An 18636-nucleotide genomic window follows, 5' to 3' on the forward strand; every position below is an offset into this window, starting at 1 on the left:
GGGTTCCCCAGCAGCAGCGTGGGCCAGACACACAAATACGCATAGATTTCAGTGAGACCAGAGAAGATTGCACCAGTGGCCAATGGCTCGCCACAGCTGCTGCAGGAAAAGCTGTCACAGCGGAGCTGGAAAATCCTGGCCATGGATTTCTAGTCAGGAGCTCCTCAAAAAGGAATGATGTGTTTTTCAATACAAAAGCAAATATTGCAGATTGAGTTGGAGGATGCAACACACTCAGAAAAGTAAAGTTTATTTATTAGTCACAAGTAAGCTTATATCAACACTATGAAAATCCCCTATTTGCCACACTCAGGCGTCTGTTTGGGTACACGGAGGGAGAATTTAACATGGCCAATGCATCCAACCAGCACATCTTTCGGACTGTGGGAGGAAACCCACGCAGACACAGGGAGAACATGCAGACTCAGCACAGGCAATGATCCAAGCCGGGAATTGAACCCGGATCCCTGGTGCTATGAGGCAGTAGTGCTAACCACTGTGCCACCACGTTGCCCCAGCACATCATATCCCTGGCGATTTCATCACATTTCATCTCCCTTAACTGACCCTACCCCATCAAACATTCCCCCTTCTCTCCATCTCTAAATACTTTTCTAATGAATTAAAATACACTTTGTTTTATTTTCACTGCTCTATGATTTTTCTCCTGGATTGTCTGCAGCACTGTCCTGGAGATTAGCTTTCAACTGCCAGGGACTCCAGGGCTGATCCTCAAGGATTCTCCCCCTGCTGTCTAGATTTGATGTGCTGGCTGGATCAGAATAGGAACCCGCTGATCTCTTTCTTGTCCTGGTGCCTTCAAATGAAGCCCAAACTCCAAACCTGTAAATAATTCCGGCCTCCCAACACCAGCCACAAGTGGGCAGTACAACCATTTCAACTCATATCCATTGTGGACAGCAATAAATTGTTGCTCCTGCTACATTCTTGGCTTGTTTTTTTAACATGTGTTCAGTGTGATTATCTCACTTGTAAATTTTTAACTATTATCTTGAGTCTGAACATGATGATCTGGCTCTGTGTGACTGATCACCTTTCAAAATGGGCGGTATGGTGGCACAGTGCTTAGCACTGCTGCCTCACAGCGCCGGGGACCCAGGTTCGATTCCTGGCTTTGGTCACTGTCTATGTGGAGTTTGCATGTTCTTCCCACATCTGCGTGGGTTTCCTCCGGGTGCTCCAGGGTTTCCTCCCACAGTCCAAAGATGTGCAGGTTAGATGCATTGGCTGTGCTAAATTCTCCCTCAGTGTACCTGAACAGGTGCCAGAATGTGGCGACTAGAAGATTTTCACAGTAACTTCATTGCAGTGTTAATGTAAGCCTATTCGTGACACTAATAAATAAAACATCTATAGTAAATGTAATCTCTGGTACACTGTATTGTGCAAAAAGAGTAGTTTGTTAGTTCTGTGATACATTATTCCATCCATATCACACAAAGGTGGTAAGATTCAATTATAGAATACAGAGGTATGTTTACGATAACCTAAATGTTGCTGCAAACGTGTGTTGGCGAAGTTCCAAATCGTATCGTGAATGGGTTAAAAAATAACTGAATCCATAGAACCATAGCCAAAAAATCCTCAACCTTGCAGGCTGAATTATCCCAAAATTGTCTGGCCTCTGCACCTCCTCCATAATTGGAGGTGACCCACTCAGACCAGCAGCTGAAAATCTCCTGGATGGATATAGTGAACAATCATAGCTTCAGAAAATGGCTTCCTCTCACACCAATGACGACGGGTGTTGCTGCTCAAGGTTTGCCGCTTAAGAGGGCGGCACTGCTGCCTCACAGCGCCAGGGCCTAGGGTTCAATTCCAGCCTTGGGTGACCGTCTGCATGAAGTCTGCACATTCTCTCTGTGGGTCTCCTCTGGGTGCTCCAGTTTCCTCCCACACTCCAAAGATGTGTGGGTTAGGTTGATTGGCTATGCTAAATTGACCCTAATGTTGAGGGGGGGCGGGCGCAGGGTAAATATGAGTGGTCATGGGGATAGGGCCTGGGTGGGATTGTCGTAGATGCAGGCTGAATGGCCTCCTTCTGCACTGTAGGGATTCTGTGGTTTTAGTTGCTGCTGAAATCCTCTTTTCAGGGAGCCTCTGATGCCTCATTTACCACAGAGTATTTAATCAAAGCCAGGATGCAGGAGTGAGGAATAACTCCATCTGAGGTTTTAGCATTAAGACATAATCAAGCTCATAAAAGGGGAATTGGAAAGAGCGTTTGGATTTAATGACTGTAATTTATATAGAGCTTGGTGAGTGTATGAAGCAGAGGGCCTAGTGGGATGGTGGCTAACATTTAAAAAAATTCTGAAAGGCACGGGGTATTTAGCAGAGAAAGAAACTGAGAGTTCTGAGTTTTTCAAACTTAGGGCAGAATTTTCCAGTCCCATCGCAGTGGGTTTAATGGCGAGCGAAGTGGGGTCAATGCAGCAGGAACTGGAAATTTGGTTTTTCGATAGCCTGAAAAGATAGAAGCAACTTGTGCTTCCACCAATCACCACCGCCACCCCACCCCCACCACCCCCATACCTGCCATTCTGGTCTGCGGGACTGGCGCCACTGGAGTTACCCACCATTGCGCTTAGTCTCAGAATGGGAGAATTCTGCCCTTGGTCCCAGAATGAGGAATTCCAATCGTACGCATTGAAACTAAACAAAAGACTTGCATGTATACAGCACCTTTCACTGGATGTCTCAAAGCACTTTCCAGCCAGTGAAGTATTTTGTGAAGCGTTGTCATGGTTGTAATGTAGGAAACGCAGCAATGGATCTGCACACATCCCACTAACAGCAATGTGTTGGTGAGGTTGGTTGATGGATATATATCGGCCAGGGCGCCGGGGAGAACTCTGCTGCTCTTATTAACCAAAGCCACAGGAACTTTTACATGCAACAGAGAGAGCAGGTATGTTTTGTACTGTCACCATGATCTGTGGACTGGTGCATGGTCCTTAGTTATGGATCTGTGTGAGCTATCTTCCCTGGGCAAACTGCAGTCTAAAGTACCTATTTTAAGATAGTTTACTAACACTGTGGATAAACAAGTTACAGAACAGAGATACTGCCCCCGAGTACAGAGTGTTCCATCCTCAGGCGACAGTGAGTCCAGCACCTGACTGCCTAATGTCACTAACACATCACCATCTATGTCATTTATTAGCATATCTACTAACCCTTACAATACACCTCCCATGTATTCTATCAACTTCTTAGCAACCGTATGAAATCATGTTTTAAACTATTCACATTGTAATTCTCCCTTTTACTGCAACAGGTTCTACCCAACTCCGACTCTTTCCCCTCCCCAAATCACTGTTATGAAGGATTCAATCTCCCACAGTTTTCTCAGCCCTTGGAGACACATGAGCTTTCTTCTTTTCCTTGGAGGAGATCAACATCAGCAACTTTGCAGTATTGCTGATAATCAGAGTGTAGACTGCAGCATCCCTGACCTGTAAGGAGAATGGATCCAAAGATTGATTCAAGAGAGAAGACTAAAAGACACATTTCTACCTTTCTTCAGTTCTGCCGAAGCGTCGTTTGGTCTTGAAACATTGCGTAATTCTCCAGCCGTTCACACCAGCAGGGTTCTCTGGCCCTACTTGCAGCGCACCACCGCCTGTAGATTTTCCCACGGTGACGGGCGTCTACAGTGGGAAATCCCATTGACACCGGTGGAACCAGAGAAACCAGCCGCCAGCGAACAGTGTGCTACCGCCCGCTGCTGAGAAGCACTTGGCTGGGAGGCCGGAGAATTTTGCCCCATGTTTCCCTCCACAGATGCTGCTGGACCTGCTGAGTCTATCCAGCATTTTGTGTTTCTCTTACAGCTGTGAGAGCCTTCATTGAAGATTCTGGGGGCAGTGGTAAAACTGTCACACTCTTCTCTGTGTGGGGTGACTCCATCATGAGCAGTGGGAGGAATTATTGAGGTTACGAAGATAAGACAGCACCATTCTTCACAACGGGCTGAATTTCAGAGACAGTGTGAAGCCAAGTTTCTGTTCCCTGTGGACGAGTTCCCTGTACTGGATTCTTCAGCATTACAAGCTTCAAAGATTCTAGGACAGCTTTGATACCATAAAGTGGGAAAAGGATATACAACTGGGACTGAAATATGGGCATCATGTGGACATTCATCCCTGGAAATAGGTTGTATCAACTTGTTGGCCATGTGATCCTCTATGGACTCAAGCAAGACAACTTCTCATTATAACCTAGCGATTAGACTAGGCATTGCACTGGTAAGTAGGAATAAAGACCTGCTTATTGCTCTACTAGAAACACAGCAGGCTCCCCAAAGCAAAGACTAGAGGCTTTACCTGACTGAACAATAGATTGGCGTTGCAAACTGACTTGTGCGACCTCACTTTCCAACAAATCATTCAGTACCACAATGACCTCTTCCTCACTACTTTCTTCAGGATAAAAGGCCCAACTCAGGTCCAAAAGGCCCTCACGCAAATGGCCACTGTCTGCGGTAGTGTCTTCTGTGTCCACCACCTCTGGCCTAGGAACCAAGAGATCCATAACCTCAGTATCCATCCAGGGCCAGGTGGATGGCGTCTCTGTGAAAGAAAGGAGCTCACATCCGATTGAGAAAACTTCCTCAACTTCTGTAGGCTGACATTCTATCACATAAAATACTGAAGATTGGTCCATGACAGATCGGGGCAAAGTTTCCCGTTCTTCTCACCATGAGAATTGGAGCAGGCGAAGGACGGACCACGGAAAGGTCCATTGACCTCAGATGGGATTTTCCGGTTGGAGTGAACACAGCTGGAAAATCCCATCCATTGATCAACGTCTGTGTTTTCCCAGAATTTCCAGTCATACTTCAACATCTCCTCAATTAAAATAGTTGGACTTGCAGAAATGCTTGAAATGTCCAGTCCTCCCACACTGGAAGCATTCCGTGTCCCCTGCTGGGCAGTCTTGGCATCTACATTTCTCTCTGCACCACACAGTGAGTGTCTCAAAATGAACGCTGCTGTGGAGTTTCCCACCTTTTTGTCCACTTTGGCAGACTTTTGTGTGGGGTGTGACTGCTGCCCATGTGGCTACCTGGTTAACTGGGTCATCCAGCCTTGGAGTTACGCTGGGTTTTTGTCTGGTTTAATTTTCTGAACTCAGCTTGCCTCTGGTATTGATCCATTTGATGTAAAGTGAGACACACGGTGAACAAAAGTACATGGCAAAGGCTTTGAGGATAGTGTCTAAGTCTGTGGTGGACTCCTCCACCCTCTCCCTCAGGAGAATGTCATCTGCTACTGGACCCACAGCATAAAGAAACAAATTGACTTGATACTTCTACTCCTTAGCATGAAGGCCCACCGCTGCTCGATCTCGGAGAAAGCGCCTCTTCCATAACTCCCAACACTGGCTTTTCTGTAGGCTCTCGAAACATTCAACAGGGACAGGGACTGCTCACTGGATACAGACACTGTTACATCCTGCAGTGTGCATCCTCCTTCCGTAGGGTTATAAGCACGAGCTGCTATCGGGTTTTTCTTCACTCACTTGCTGTGGAACCTTCAGTGTGTTTTTAACATTGCTGTTACCACTTTTGCCTGGCACCCTGGCACTACTCATTGGGCACACTGGCACTGCCAGCCTGACACAGTTTGCAACTGGTAATCGACAGGGATGAGGGGGCATGATCAGCCAGCCCGTGCATCAGGAGGGTGGGAAATCAGTCAGGTCGTGCAAGAGGGGGGGGACAATCGACCACAGAGCTCATCGACAGCTGAGGGAGGGATAGCAGCGATAGTGGGGGGAGGCAGTGACAGATCTGCGCATGGGTAATGGTGCCCTCTGCTGTAATCTGTCGGCTTTCAGGTATGCTTGGGCTCTGCTCTCTCCCCTTGCTGTCAGGAAACGGATCTTGCTTCAATTTTTTCTCAGAGTGTGGTAGGATTGGATTTTTAGCATGCCCAAAATATCAGTGTGATTTCCTCCCATTTTCATGCGCATTTGGCACTTAAGATGTTTTTGGTAAGATCGCCTCCTCTGTCTGTATAGGATTACACAGGATACACGGCACATCAGGAATAAGCTACGTGGCTCAACCAGTTCATGCTGGTGTTTATGCGCCACTTGAATCTCTTCCCCATCTTTCCCCACCTAAAATTACCACCATAACCGTCTACTCCCTTCTCCCGCATGCATTTATCCGGCTTCCTTATTCACCTCAACCATTTCTTGTGGTACCAAGTTTCACATTCTCACTACTGTCTGGTTAAAGAAGTTTCTTTTGAATTCCCAGTTGGATTTCTTGGTGATTATCTTATAATGATGGCCTCTAGCTGTGCTCTTCCCCATGCGAGGAAACATTCTCTGTGTATCGACTCTAAAAATTTATGAAAGATTTTGACAAAGACCTTTGATCACTTCTCAGCCTTTTTTGCAAGGGGCAGGAGACCCAACCTGTCAATCTATTCCTGATATGTAAAACCACACGTTTCTGGTATCATCTTGGAAATCTTCTCTGCACTCTCTTCAATCTCTCGATATCCTCTGTATAATGCGGTGACCAGAATTGCATGTAGTGTGCACTCACCAAGATTCAATCTGGGCTTAGCATTATTTCCTTACATTTCAATTTTATCCCTCTTATTTAGAAAAAGGCCTTGAACCTTGTTTGACCTTGAATCAACACATGTCGTGGCTTCAACTAGTCCAGTGTGCCTGGGGTTCACCCCAATACAACTGAGCTCCTTCTGTTCTGAAAGGCTTTCCATCTCTTGCTCCCACAAGCTTTTAAAAAAGGTATATCTGTAAGCATAGCATCACTAAATTATACTTTAGGATTGCCCTCACATTCACTGCATTATCCCCCAACCCCTTCTGCCCTGCACCCATAATGGTGCCCTGCTGTCTGGGCCTAGTCCCAAAGGCTTCATGATGAAGGAGCGCAAGCAGGCATAGAGTTCACAAACAGGTGGCACAGTGGTTAGCACTGCTGCTTCATTGTGTCAGGGACTTGGGTTCAGTTCCTGGGTTGGGTCACTGTCTGTGTGGAGTCTGCATGTTCTCCCCATGTCTGTGTGGTTTTCTCTGGGTGCTCTGGTTTCCTCCCACAGTCCGAAAGACGTGCTAGTTAGGTGAATTGGCCATGCTAAATTCTCCCTCAGTGTACCCAAACAGGCGCTGGAATACGGCGACTGAGAGATATTCACAGAAACCTCATTGCAGTGTTAATAATGTAAACCTACTTGTGACACTAAGAAACAAACTTTAAAGTTCCTGCCTTTTCTTTCTCTTTTTCTTCCTTTCAGTTACCAACATTGAGCAAGTGTTGAAAACCTCGCTTTGACCTGGTTGCTGGTGGAAAGATCTATGCGCCTTGCATGACCACACAATTATGTGACTCATCTTGACTTCCTGTTGCAGTACCTCTAACATTGTGTAATGAAATGTGCAGCTACTTGTGACCTTGCTAACAAGAGGGCAAGAGAGTAGAAAGCATTGCAGGATGGTGTATTTTGAAAAACTCCAATTTTGAATATCGTGGGAGGTCGAAAGTCTGCGAGACTGAAGAACTGTTGTTGAACTGTGAAAACGTAAACAGCAATTAAAACACTATGTGTTACAAATAGCCGACAGGAATACCAATAAACAGTCAGCACGGGCAACCTCTTCCCCATCAAATAGGTAAAGAAATTCTCGAGTTAGAAAAATAATTATATTTTGGAAAGGGAAGCATGACTAGTTGGGCATAATGAAAAATTAAATAAGGCAGTCCTTCATGTGTTGTCACTATTTAGCCCCTGAAGCTGCTCTCTCACGCTGGTCCACAGAAGTCAATGCCCTTCTAAGAGAACAAAGAGATCTAGGGGTACAGGTTCATAGCTCCCTTGCAAGTGGAGTCACAGCTGGACAGGGTGCTCAAGGCAGCATTCGGCATACTTGATTTCATTCGTCAGAACACTGAATACAGGAGTTGGGACATCTTGTTGAAGTTGTACAAGACATTGGTAAGGCCACACTTGGAATACTGTGTACAGTTTTGGTCACCTATTATAGAGAGGATATTATTAAATTAGAAAACGTGCAAAGAAAGATTTACTAGGATGCTACCGGGACTTGATGGATTGAGTTATAAGGAGAGGCTAGATAGACTAGGATATTTTTCCCTAGAGCGTAGGAGGCTGAGGGATGATCTTATAGAGATCTGTAAAATAATGAAGGGCATAGACCAGCTAGATAGTTAACATCTTTTCCCAAAGGTAGGGGAGTCTAAAACCAGAGGACATAGATTTAAGGTGGGAGGGGTGAGATAAAAAACTGCCCCTCTGGACACTTTTTTTCACACAGAGGGTGGTGAGTGTCTGGAACAAGCTGCCAGAGGTCGTAGTATAGGCGGATACAATTTTGTCTTTTAAAAAGTGTTTAGACAGTTATATGAGTAAGGTGGCTATAGAGGGAAATGAACTTATCATGGGCAACTGGGATTAGTTTAGAGGTTAAAAAAAGGGGCAGCATGGACAAGTTGAACTGAAGGGCCTGTTTCCATGCTGTAAACCTCTACGACTATGACTTTAACAACATACTGATGTGGCCATTCTTAATATGTAACCTGAAACAGAGAATGTCAACAGCCTCCTTAAGCATGAGCATGTCATAGCTGGGTAGTAACAAATGTAAGAAGCCAGCCTCAGTTCTTATTACTACCATTGTCTCACCTGAGATCAGCCTGGAACACTTATAAACCCTGCAAGTCCTTCAGGTTTGCACAGTGCACCTATCAGCAACCTGGGGGGTTACCACTGACCAAAAAGCGAACTGTACCAGCCATTTAAATACTGTGGCTACAACAGAACGTTGGGAATTCTGCAGGAAGTAACTCACCTCTTGAATCCCCAAAGCCTGTCCACCATCTGCAACATATAAGTCAAGAGTGTGATGGAATACTCTCCACTTGACTGGACGAGTGCAGCTCCAACAACACTCAAGCAGTTTGATACCCCCATCCAGGACAAAGCAGCCCACATGATTAGCACCTTATCCACCACCTCCAAAATCCACTCCCTCCACCACTGACACACAGTCACAGCTGTGTGTATCATCTATAAGATGCACTGCAGCAACTCACCAGGTCTCCTTCGACAGCATCTACCCACAGATGCATGGGGACATGATCACCTGGAGGTCCTCCTCCATGCCACATACAATACTGACTTGGAGACTGATTACTATATTTAGTCAATGACTCCATTTCTGTTACAGTAAGTAACTGGCAGGATGGTCAAAGGTGAACCAGATGGACCTTAGGTCTTTATTTCATCGACAGTAAAACAGAAGATGTTGACCTTTCAGCAACAGCAACTGGCATTGATGTTACACCTTTAACAGAGTAAAATATCCCTGGAGATAATTGGGGAAAGATTACTACAAAAAAGGAGTCATTCAGAAAGTGGGGGTGGGGGCAGGGGCGGTGGGGTGGGTGGGTAGGGGTGGTGTGGCAGTGGGTAGAAGAAGAAGAGTGGAAGGTCTGAAAGGACAGGATAGCGGTGGCGAGGCGGAGAGGTTTTATTGGGTAATTGCAGAAAACTCCAAAAAAAATGAATACTCCTTGTGTCAATAACTCCATTTGCATTCACCATTCCTTGAGGATCATCCTGAGTTCTCCAAGGATTAAAAATTAACACCCTGGACAATAATACGGGCAAACAGGGCAATAAACCATGAAAGGAAATGTTTCATTCACTTTCTTTGAAGCCTTACTGGTTGTAAAACCCTGGAAATGGGAACAAAAGGTTGGTTTGTTTGGGTTGAGGCAGAAGGCCATGTGATGTAGGGACACGTTAGAGAGCAGTTAGTGATCTTCATCTGTTAGTGAAGAAGAATGTAATAGCACAAAGGCAAAACTGATAGTTTTCTCATGAATGTACACTCAAAGAAATGAATAGTTTGACTACTGATTGGATAAAATTATAGAATGGACTATTTCCCTGCGTAGGATCGAAGTAGTTGACATTTTTTCCTCACACATCACCAGGTTTAAGCTATCATTGAGTGCCGTGTGAATTGATGGGATACTAAGTGGAGCCTGCACTGATGGAGGTTTCTAACTTGGACTCATTCATCACCCACTGAATCTTGGCTTTGTTCCTTTTTTTTAAATTTTGTTATTGTTTAATGCAGACAGTTGGACTTTCCCCTGGGAAATCTGCCTGCAGTTCCATAAAGTTTATCGGCATTGTCTCGTTTGTACTGGATGAGCAGACACATTTCAATGCAATTTTTCATTCACTGGTGATGTCTGGTGAAGGCACCAGCCATCCTCAGGCTTGAAGTACCTTTGGTAATGTGTTTAGCAGAGTCAGAGAGCCTACTACACGTGGTTCTTGGAAGGGTAGAGAGCACACAGTGACCAACTCAGACCCTGAAATGTTCCCGTTATAATTTATAAATGACCACAGTGCACCCCTCATTAGTGGACTTTCATTTGATGTTGCCCCCAGAATGATATTCAAAGAATCATAGAATTCTTACAGTGCAGAAGGAGGCCATTCAGCCCTTCAAGCCTGCACTGACAACAATCCCAACCAGGCCCTCTTTCCATGACCACAACTTTTCTCCTTGCTAATCCCCCTGACACCAGTGGGCAATTTAGCATAGCCAGTCAACCTAACCCTCACATCATTGGGGTGTGGAAGGAAATCAGAGCACCCGGAGGAAACTCACACAGACGTGGGGAGAACGTGCAGCGTCTACATTGATAGTCACCCAAGACAGGAATTGAACCCAGGTCCCTGGCACTGTGAGGCAGCAATGCTAACCACTGTGCCGCTGTGCCATCCAGATTCATTCTGGGGCAACTAGCAAGCAACTTTCCTGCACTGTTATAAAAATTTCAATTGACGATCAACTAATATTTGCTGGAATCAGAAACAGAAAAGGCTTTTGTCGATGCAAGAGATTAAGTCTGTTTCTCTCTCCACAGATGATGCCTGACCTGCTCCCCCCATTCCCAATGCAAACTGACAGAAAGATGCTTTGCATCGTTAACTACCTGCTTTGCCATAGGAAGACTGGTCAGCCCGCTGAAGTTGCTGGCGTCCGTGAAGACCATGGTCTGTGGGAAGAGGCTGGTGTGGTACTGCGGCAACTCTGGCTTGTGGCTGTATACAGCTGCATTTAAGAAGAAAAGGGACGGTTATTAACGTGCATCACCCTAAACATTTCTACTACACAGCACTTTCACGTGAGTTACTCTTTTATCATTTCTTGTTGAAGGCATCCTCAGGGTTGCCAACCCTCCAGGTTTGTCCTGGAGTTTGGAGGTTGATCTGCTGCAAGCAGTCTAAAGGGGAAATCAGCGAGGCACTCTAAAGAGTTATGGAACACATTAGTTTATTTTGTGTAAAAATATTTGAAATGGGGGAGAAAGGCTGTTTGATTGATCAGGATCACTGGAGGCAAGAGAGCAAGTGATGGAATATCCAGATGCATGTCCAACAGAGGCTGCCAACTCTAATACTACAACGTCAAAACTCAATGAGTGCCTTAGTTCTCCTGCTAATTTTATGTTACTGCAGTGTAAGATGAAGGGGAAGTGCAGTCAAAAGGGATGATAATTAGGCTGGCACCGACTGTCTCTAGGGCTTGAAGAAATTAACTGCTGAGAATGGCTTACAGAGAGAGGAGGTTTCAATCAAGTCCTCTCACTTCACTTGGGCAATGTGGATTTTCATCACGTCTTCCCAGGATCCAATGCCACAACCTGGGAAGTGGGGTGGACAAGAGGGAAATACAGCCAGGATTCAGAGCCTGTGCCACCCACTGCCATTTATGTGCAGGGGGCAGGGCAATCAAAGAGTGTGCAGCCTCAAACCCAAAGGGAGCAAGGGATTGGGAGAGAGAGGGAGAATAAGGGGAAATGGAGAGTGGAGAAGGGTGCATGACTGGGCAGGAGGGAAGATGAGTGTGGAGAGGCAGCAGGAATGGGGAGCAAAAAGAGGGCTGGGGGAGAAGAGGAGGAGTGGGAGGGAGCAGTAGGGGGAGGGAACAGAATGGGATGGTCAGAGTGGAGAGCAGAGATAGAGAGGAGAGGAATCAGGGATCTTGGCAGGGCCTTCTATATGAATTGTCCATGACAAGGGCAGAGAACTTCCTACACTGTAACATTAGCTGATCTTAAAGAGACGTCAGCAGAATTTTATTGGTCTGGAGACTTTGCATTCTCCTTCTGTCTACAGGGTATTGCTGCAGGAAATTTGTTCAGCCGTATATAAAAGCAAGCATCAAAGGTACATCTTGAAGGTGATGCTTCTATTTTAAGCACAAGTAATCCATATTTGTAATAAGGAAAGGAAAATTACCAGTAAATTATTATTTCAGTGCAGAACTATTAATCTCTGAGGAGTATTGAGAATGTCAAAACTTCCCCTGGGTTCTGAGTACACAGTATTAAAACCACTTTGAGAATCTACAGGGGGGACTTACAGTTATCAACTTGGTAATTATAAAATTGTTTTTCCACAATTTCCCATCAATACTGGGGACTACAGAAGGAAAGATTGGTGTCAGCACAGAAAAGAAATGAATGCAGCCAAAAATATTTCCTGCCCTAATACAATATATCAAATGGCAGTCTTCAGGAGAACTCTGGGGAAGGAGACTGACCAGTCTGTAGAATCCAAAAATCCACTGGTCTCAACCTTGATTGTATCATGCACACCTTTCCTTGTAACACATATCTCTTCTCAACCACTTTACCTCCAGGTCCTGCTTCCTTCAGGAAGTGATGAATAGCTAATCAGGTACAATTAGTTGTCCACTCGGGAACACCAGGAACCAAACACCAAATACCAGATGCCAAGTACCAGGCACCAAGTACCAGATGCTAAATACCAGGCGCCAAGTACCAGGCGCCAAGTACAGATGCTATCCTGGATACCTGACCTGGAACTGCGACTGATATCAAGACTTTAGACTCAATCAGGAACATTCAGCCCACAGAGGCTGCAAAGGGATATGGATAGGCTGAGCTATTGTAGGTTGCTGTGGGGATATGTGAGGTTATACGCTACAGTTGGGAAAATAGAAAAGCAGAACTGATCCGATGAAAAATCTCTGGCCTGAGATGTTAATTGTTTCTCTCTACAGATGCTGTCCGACCTGCTGGTTATCTCCACCATTTTGTGTTTTTAATTACAGACTTCAAGTATTTTATAAAGGGATTAAAGGGGAGTTGAGGATTTTTTTTTCACCCAGAGGGTGATGCGTGTCGAAACCCAGTGCCCCAAAGGGTCTTAGAGGAAGAAAGCTTCAATGCATTTAAAAATGGTACACAATTCTGGCTGGAAAATCCCGTCTAACAGATTCCAACAAATATTACCTTTTCTCACTGAAAACTGAACTTTGACTTCAATCAAAGGTAGATGAATTTCAGCAAAAGCAGATTTTTTATGGAGCATTTTTACTGTCCGGACTCTGTGAATAATGGACTGCTCGTTCTCCTCATTTAGATGAATTGATCAGAAATGAGCAAGAAGTGAATATGGCCCATTAATCTGCAGTAAAGTATGGAATGTGCCTACAGACTACAAAACATATATCTGGAGAGGAAATAACCTGTTAGCCAGATTATCACTAAACTAAATGATGTGGGTGAACAGAATTAGACCTTTAGAGGGAAAACTAATCCCTTTAAAACAACACTGAGGCCAGTCAGTTTAACCTCAACGGTGGAAAAGCCTTTAGAGCTGATAAACTGAGACAAAATTAACAGCCGTTTGGACAAGTGTTGCTTAGAGCAAGCGTGGATTTGTTCAAGGAAAATTGTGTGTAACTTGATTGAGTTTTTTAATGAGGTAACGGAGATGATTGATGAGGGTAATTTGGTCAATGTGGTGCATATGGGCTTCCAAAAGGTGCTTGATAAACTGGCACATAACAGGCTAGCCAGCAAAGTTGAAGGCCATGGCTTAAAAAAGAAAGTGACAGCATGGATGTGAAGTTGGCTAAGTGACACGAAGCAGAACATTCTGGTGAATACAAAAACAGAAAGTGCTGAAAAATCTCTGTGGAGAGAGAATAGAGCCAATGTTGAGTCTGCTCTGACGAAGGGTCATCCAGACTTGAAGCATTGGCTCCATTCTCTCTCCACAGACGCGGTCAGACCTGCTGAGATTTTCCAGCATTTTCTGTTTTAGTTTACTTTCCAGTATCTGTAATATTTTGCCTTTATTCTGGAGAATGGTTGTTCTATCGAACTGAAGGAAGATACACAGCGGACTTCTCCCAGAGGTTGACATTAGAACTATTGCTTTTCTTCACGTGTATTAATGACTTCGATTTAGGCGTGCAAGCCATGATTTTAACATTTGCAGGTAACACAGAGCAGTGAACTATGAAGAGAATAGTGATGGATTTCAAAAGGACAGAGACTGGGGGAAAGGGCGAACAAGTGGCAGATGAAATTCAGTGCAGAGAAGTAGAAGTACATTTTAGTAGGACAAAAAAGGAGAGGCAATGCAAATAATGAATGCAATTCTAAAGCAGGTGCTGGAACAGAGAGACCAGGGGATATATGTGCACAAATTATTGAAGATGACTGGGCAAGTCATCAAAAAACACACTGCATCCTGGACTTTACAAATAGAGGCATGGAGTACAGAAACTAGCAAGATATAATGAATCTTCATAAAACACTGGGTTGGCCTCCACAGGAGTATTGCGTCCAATTCTGGACACCACACTTTAGGAACGATGTGAAGGCCATAGAGAGGGTGCAGAAAAAAATGACCAGACTGGTTCCAGTGATGAGGAACTGGAGTTGCATGGAGAGACGAGAGAAGCTGTGAGTTTGTTCTCCTTGGAGATTTAATAGAAGTGTTGAAAGTCATGTCCAGTCCTGGCAGAGCAACTGGAAGCAAACTGTTCCCATTGAGGGAAGAGTTAAGAGCCAGAACACTCCTACTAAAGATGAAGAGCAAAGGAACCAACAAGGCCATGAGGAAAAGCTCTTACATCCAGCAGGATAGCTGGAATGCACTGGAGTGTGCTGGAGACCAATCCAATGGTGGCTTTCAAAAAGCAACTGGATAAACACCTGAAGAGGAACATAGCATTGAAAGGAGAAAGTGGGACTAGCTGATCTTACAAAGGGTATGAATACAATCAATCAACTTTTAGGTATCATCATTCAACATACAATTCCAACAGTGTCAGATCATAACCACTGCTCCCATTTCTTCAGATCAGTAGTTGCTGGCAATTACTCTGCTTTTATTATTTTTAGATCCTTTGAAACCAGCTTTGTCTCTTCTCCTGTTACCAACCACTTATATTTTGTACCATCATCCCTTTTGATATTTAATCACACCTGACTTCCAGCCTGCCATGAAATGTTAACCCTGATTCTCTCTCCCCAGTTGCTGCCAGACCTGCTGAGTATTTCCAGCAGTTTCGGTTTGTTTGATATTTTCACTGTGTCTTAGATCACTTGATTGTATGCTCATAACAAAAAATGTGCATGAAGACACTTTGGAAGTAATTGTGATTAAATTAATCATACCTTTTATCTGCCTCCATCAATTTCAATAATACATCATTATGTGAATTGTTCATATTTGGTTCGGATGATTGGAATTGATGGAGTGAAGGACTCAACAAGAAGCCCATAATGTCTGGAGCACTATTTCAACATCAAATGTAACTGTATTTCAGAAGGCATGGGTTTATATACTGACGAAAGACAAAAGCCGGAATTCTCCGACTGTTTATGCCAGCGGGATTCTCCAGCCCTGCCGGCAGTGCATCCTCACCCATGGGGTGACGGCAATGGGAATTCCCATTGATGGCAGTGAGACCAATGAATCCTGTCTCTAGCAAGCAACGTGCTACTTCCCTCTGGCAGGAAACACGCGGCTGGGAGGCCAAAGAATCTCACCCCAAATCTTCCACCCAAATGAAGAACTTACAGAATGTTTCTCCACAATCAGGACTCTGTGCTACAACAACACAAACTTGCATTTTTTTTATTGGTACCTTTCAGTCCTTTAATTCCAATCAAAAATGCCAATTCAAATTAGGTCCGATTATGGTCCCCACATGAGGGACAGTCAAGATCTCAGGATGGGGCCATGCCCTCCTACCTGAGCTTGAAAGCTGTAGCTGAGAATGTAATGAAATAACAGTTATATGCATCTGGGTAAAATAATCCAAAACCCTCCGAGCCCAGAATGTCCATGTACATTGCAGCTGAAGATAAATTCTTTAATATTTGAGAACACTAGCTCCATGAGGCTGTAGTTGTTGCTTAGCTCTGCACAACATCCAAGAAAATCCAATGTTTGTTTTACAGATCAACAGCTCAAGCACAATTACAGACAGGTTACTCCCACCGCCTACTGCAAACTGGGTCCATCTCTTATTGATTTTTGCCTGCATGCACATCTTGGCTGACAATTTAATATATTTCCTTCCCTTTGAATGCCTTTTCAAGACTGCTGTTAAGAGCTCTGGATGTCTGCATGTATGTCAACGGATCACTGGTGTACAGGCATCCCACTTCTTTTGCAAGCGCTCAAGTGACAAAGAAAAATAATAGGACATCAAAGAGGAGGTGCCCAATCTAAGGGCAATATCAACTCTGTCAATGTACAGGCAACAGTAGCTACAGAGAGTCTGTCATTAGCATTCTGACAGAGAGGTAATATTGTCTTCTAGTTCCTTGTGTTTAAATTGAATACTGAGTGTGCTTTCGGGGAAGTTTAGTATTTTTGTGAATTTATTTGTTCACAGAATGTGGATGTCACCGGCTAGGCCAGCATTTATTACCCAATCCTAATTGCCCTTGAGAAGGTGGTGGCGAGCCACCTTCTTGAGCTGCTGCAGTCCCCCTATGGTGTAGATACATCATCCACTGTGTTGTTAGGGAGGGAGTTCCAGATGTTTGTCACAGTGACAGTGAGGGATATATTTCTAAGTTCGATGGTGTGTGGCTTGGAGGGGAATTTGCAGATGGTGGTGTTCCCAGATATCTGCTGCTGCTCTTGTCAACCTAAGTGGCATAGGGTTTGGAAGGTGCTATCAAAGGAAACTTGAACATAGAACATTACAGTGCAGAATAGGCCCTTCGGCCCTCGATGTTGCGCCAACCAGTGGAACCAATCTAATGACCCTCTAACCCAAACTATTCCAATGTTATCCATATGCCTATCCACTGATCATTTGAATGCCCTTAAAGTTGGTGAGTCCACAACTGCTGCAGGCAGGGCATTCCACGCCCTTACTACCCTCTGAGTAAAGAATTAGGAATGCTACAGTGCATCCCTAATTGTCCTTGAGAAGGTGGTGGGGCTGCTGTGTTTTTGAACCATTGCAGTCCACGTGGATTGCTGTTAACGAGGGCTGCAGGGTTTTTACCCAGCCAGGGATTGAGGAGTGAAAGACAACTTGCATTTGGTGCTGCTCCCATGCATTTGCTGCCCTTTGTCCTTTTAGTTGGTAGGGTTCGCGGGGTTGGAGGGTTCTGTTGAAGCAACCTTGGTGACTTGCTGCAGTGCATCGGTGGTGGAGGGAGTGAATGTTGAGGGTGGTATATAGGTCAATCAATCAGGCTGCTTTGTCCTGGATGGTGTCCAGTGTTGTTCGGGCTGCACTCATACAGGCAAGTAGCGGTCATTCTCCTCATTGTGGCATACACAAGTCACAGAGTCAGTTCTTAGCCACTGAAATATCAGCCTGTGATTGTACATCCTCACAATCTGTCTTCATGCAGGAGAAGGCAGTCACAGCATGAGGGAGACAGAGAGTGGAGATGGGGAGGAAAAATGCCTGAGCATTGACCCACCCTAGTGGCCTCTTCCCAGGCTGATCTGGTCAGTTGGGTGGGTTTCCTACTGTCGTTCCTCAGGATCAGGACATCACGCCTTTCCTTAATGGCCTGGAGGCGATTCCCCTGAAGAGGCATCGCTAAGCAGCAGGCAGGAGCTTACTGTCTTCTGCAGCTCATCACTGTTCCGGGGTCCTGGCACCATTAATAACTAGCTGACCGGATTCCTTTTTAATATGGTGCCCGGCACGATGGCTGAGTTCCTGCCTGCTGCCACGGTATCCAACTCCAACTGTGCGCATACACAAGGAGGTGGGAAGCACATGATTGCATGCAACTGCCCAGCCGATTCTGTGGCGGGACTCACTCTGACTTCCTGGTGTTGTCATGGGACATAGTACAGGAGGGGATAATTCAATCCCATATTGAATGTCTCCACTGGATTGTGGCAAAGAATCTTGATGCAAAGATTGTTGAATCAGAATGAGTGAGAAACTGCAGCACAACTGCTCATACAGGCAATGAAAATTTCAGACAGCAACTCTGGTTTCTGCCTGTCCCATTTTAAACAGGAGTTCTGGTTTGGAAGATTTACTGTATTTGTTCCCAAATATTTCTTCCTGTTTATGAATATTCTGGGATAATGCCAATCAGGATGATATCTGTGTGCTCAGAGGAAGCGTTATAAGCATGCAGTTCTGATTTTGTTGGAAGTAAGTTCTGTTCTGGACAAAGCTTCCAGTGTTTATTTCCATCGGTGCTTTGGTGTTTATGTTTCACAATTCCTCTGTCAGATTCCGAGCAAAATTGGATGAAAGACA

General features: G+C 44.8%; 1 protein-coding gene across 2 annotated transcripts in view; it reads right to left on the bottom strand.

The window, feature by feature from the left end:
- The window catches only part of hnf1a (HNF1 homeobox a), a 165634-nt gene that overhangs the window by 16957 nt on the left and 130041 nt on the right, over window positions 1–18636 (bottom strand). For both annotated transcript variants that reach the window (XM_080208440.1, XM_080208442.1), the window contains exon 8: window positions 11045–11163. In XM_080208440.1, the coding sequence (XP_080064566.1) occupies window positions 11045–11163 (119 nt within the window). The remainder of the gene's footprint in view (window positions 1–11044; window positions 11164–18636) is intronic.

The sequence above is a fragment of the Carcharhinus amblyrhynchos genome, chromosome 20 (genome assembly GCF_965287045.1).
Source record: "Carcharhinus amblyrhynchos chromosome 20, sCarAmb.v2.hapA, whole genome shotgun sequence".
In the NCBI taxonomy this organism is placed as follows: Eukaryota; Metazoa; Chordata; class Chondrichthyes; order Carcharhiniformes; family Carcharhinidae; genus Carcharhinus; species Carcharhinus amblyrhynchos.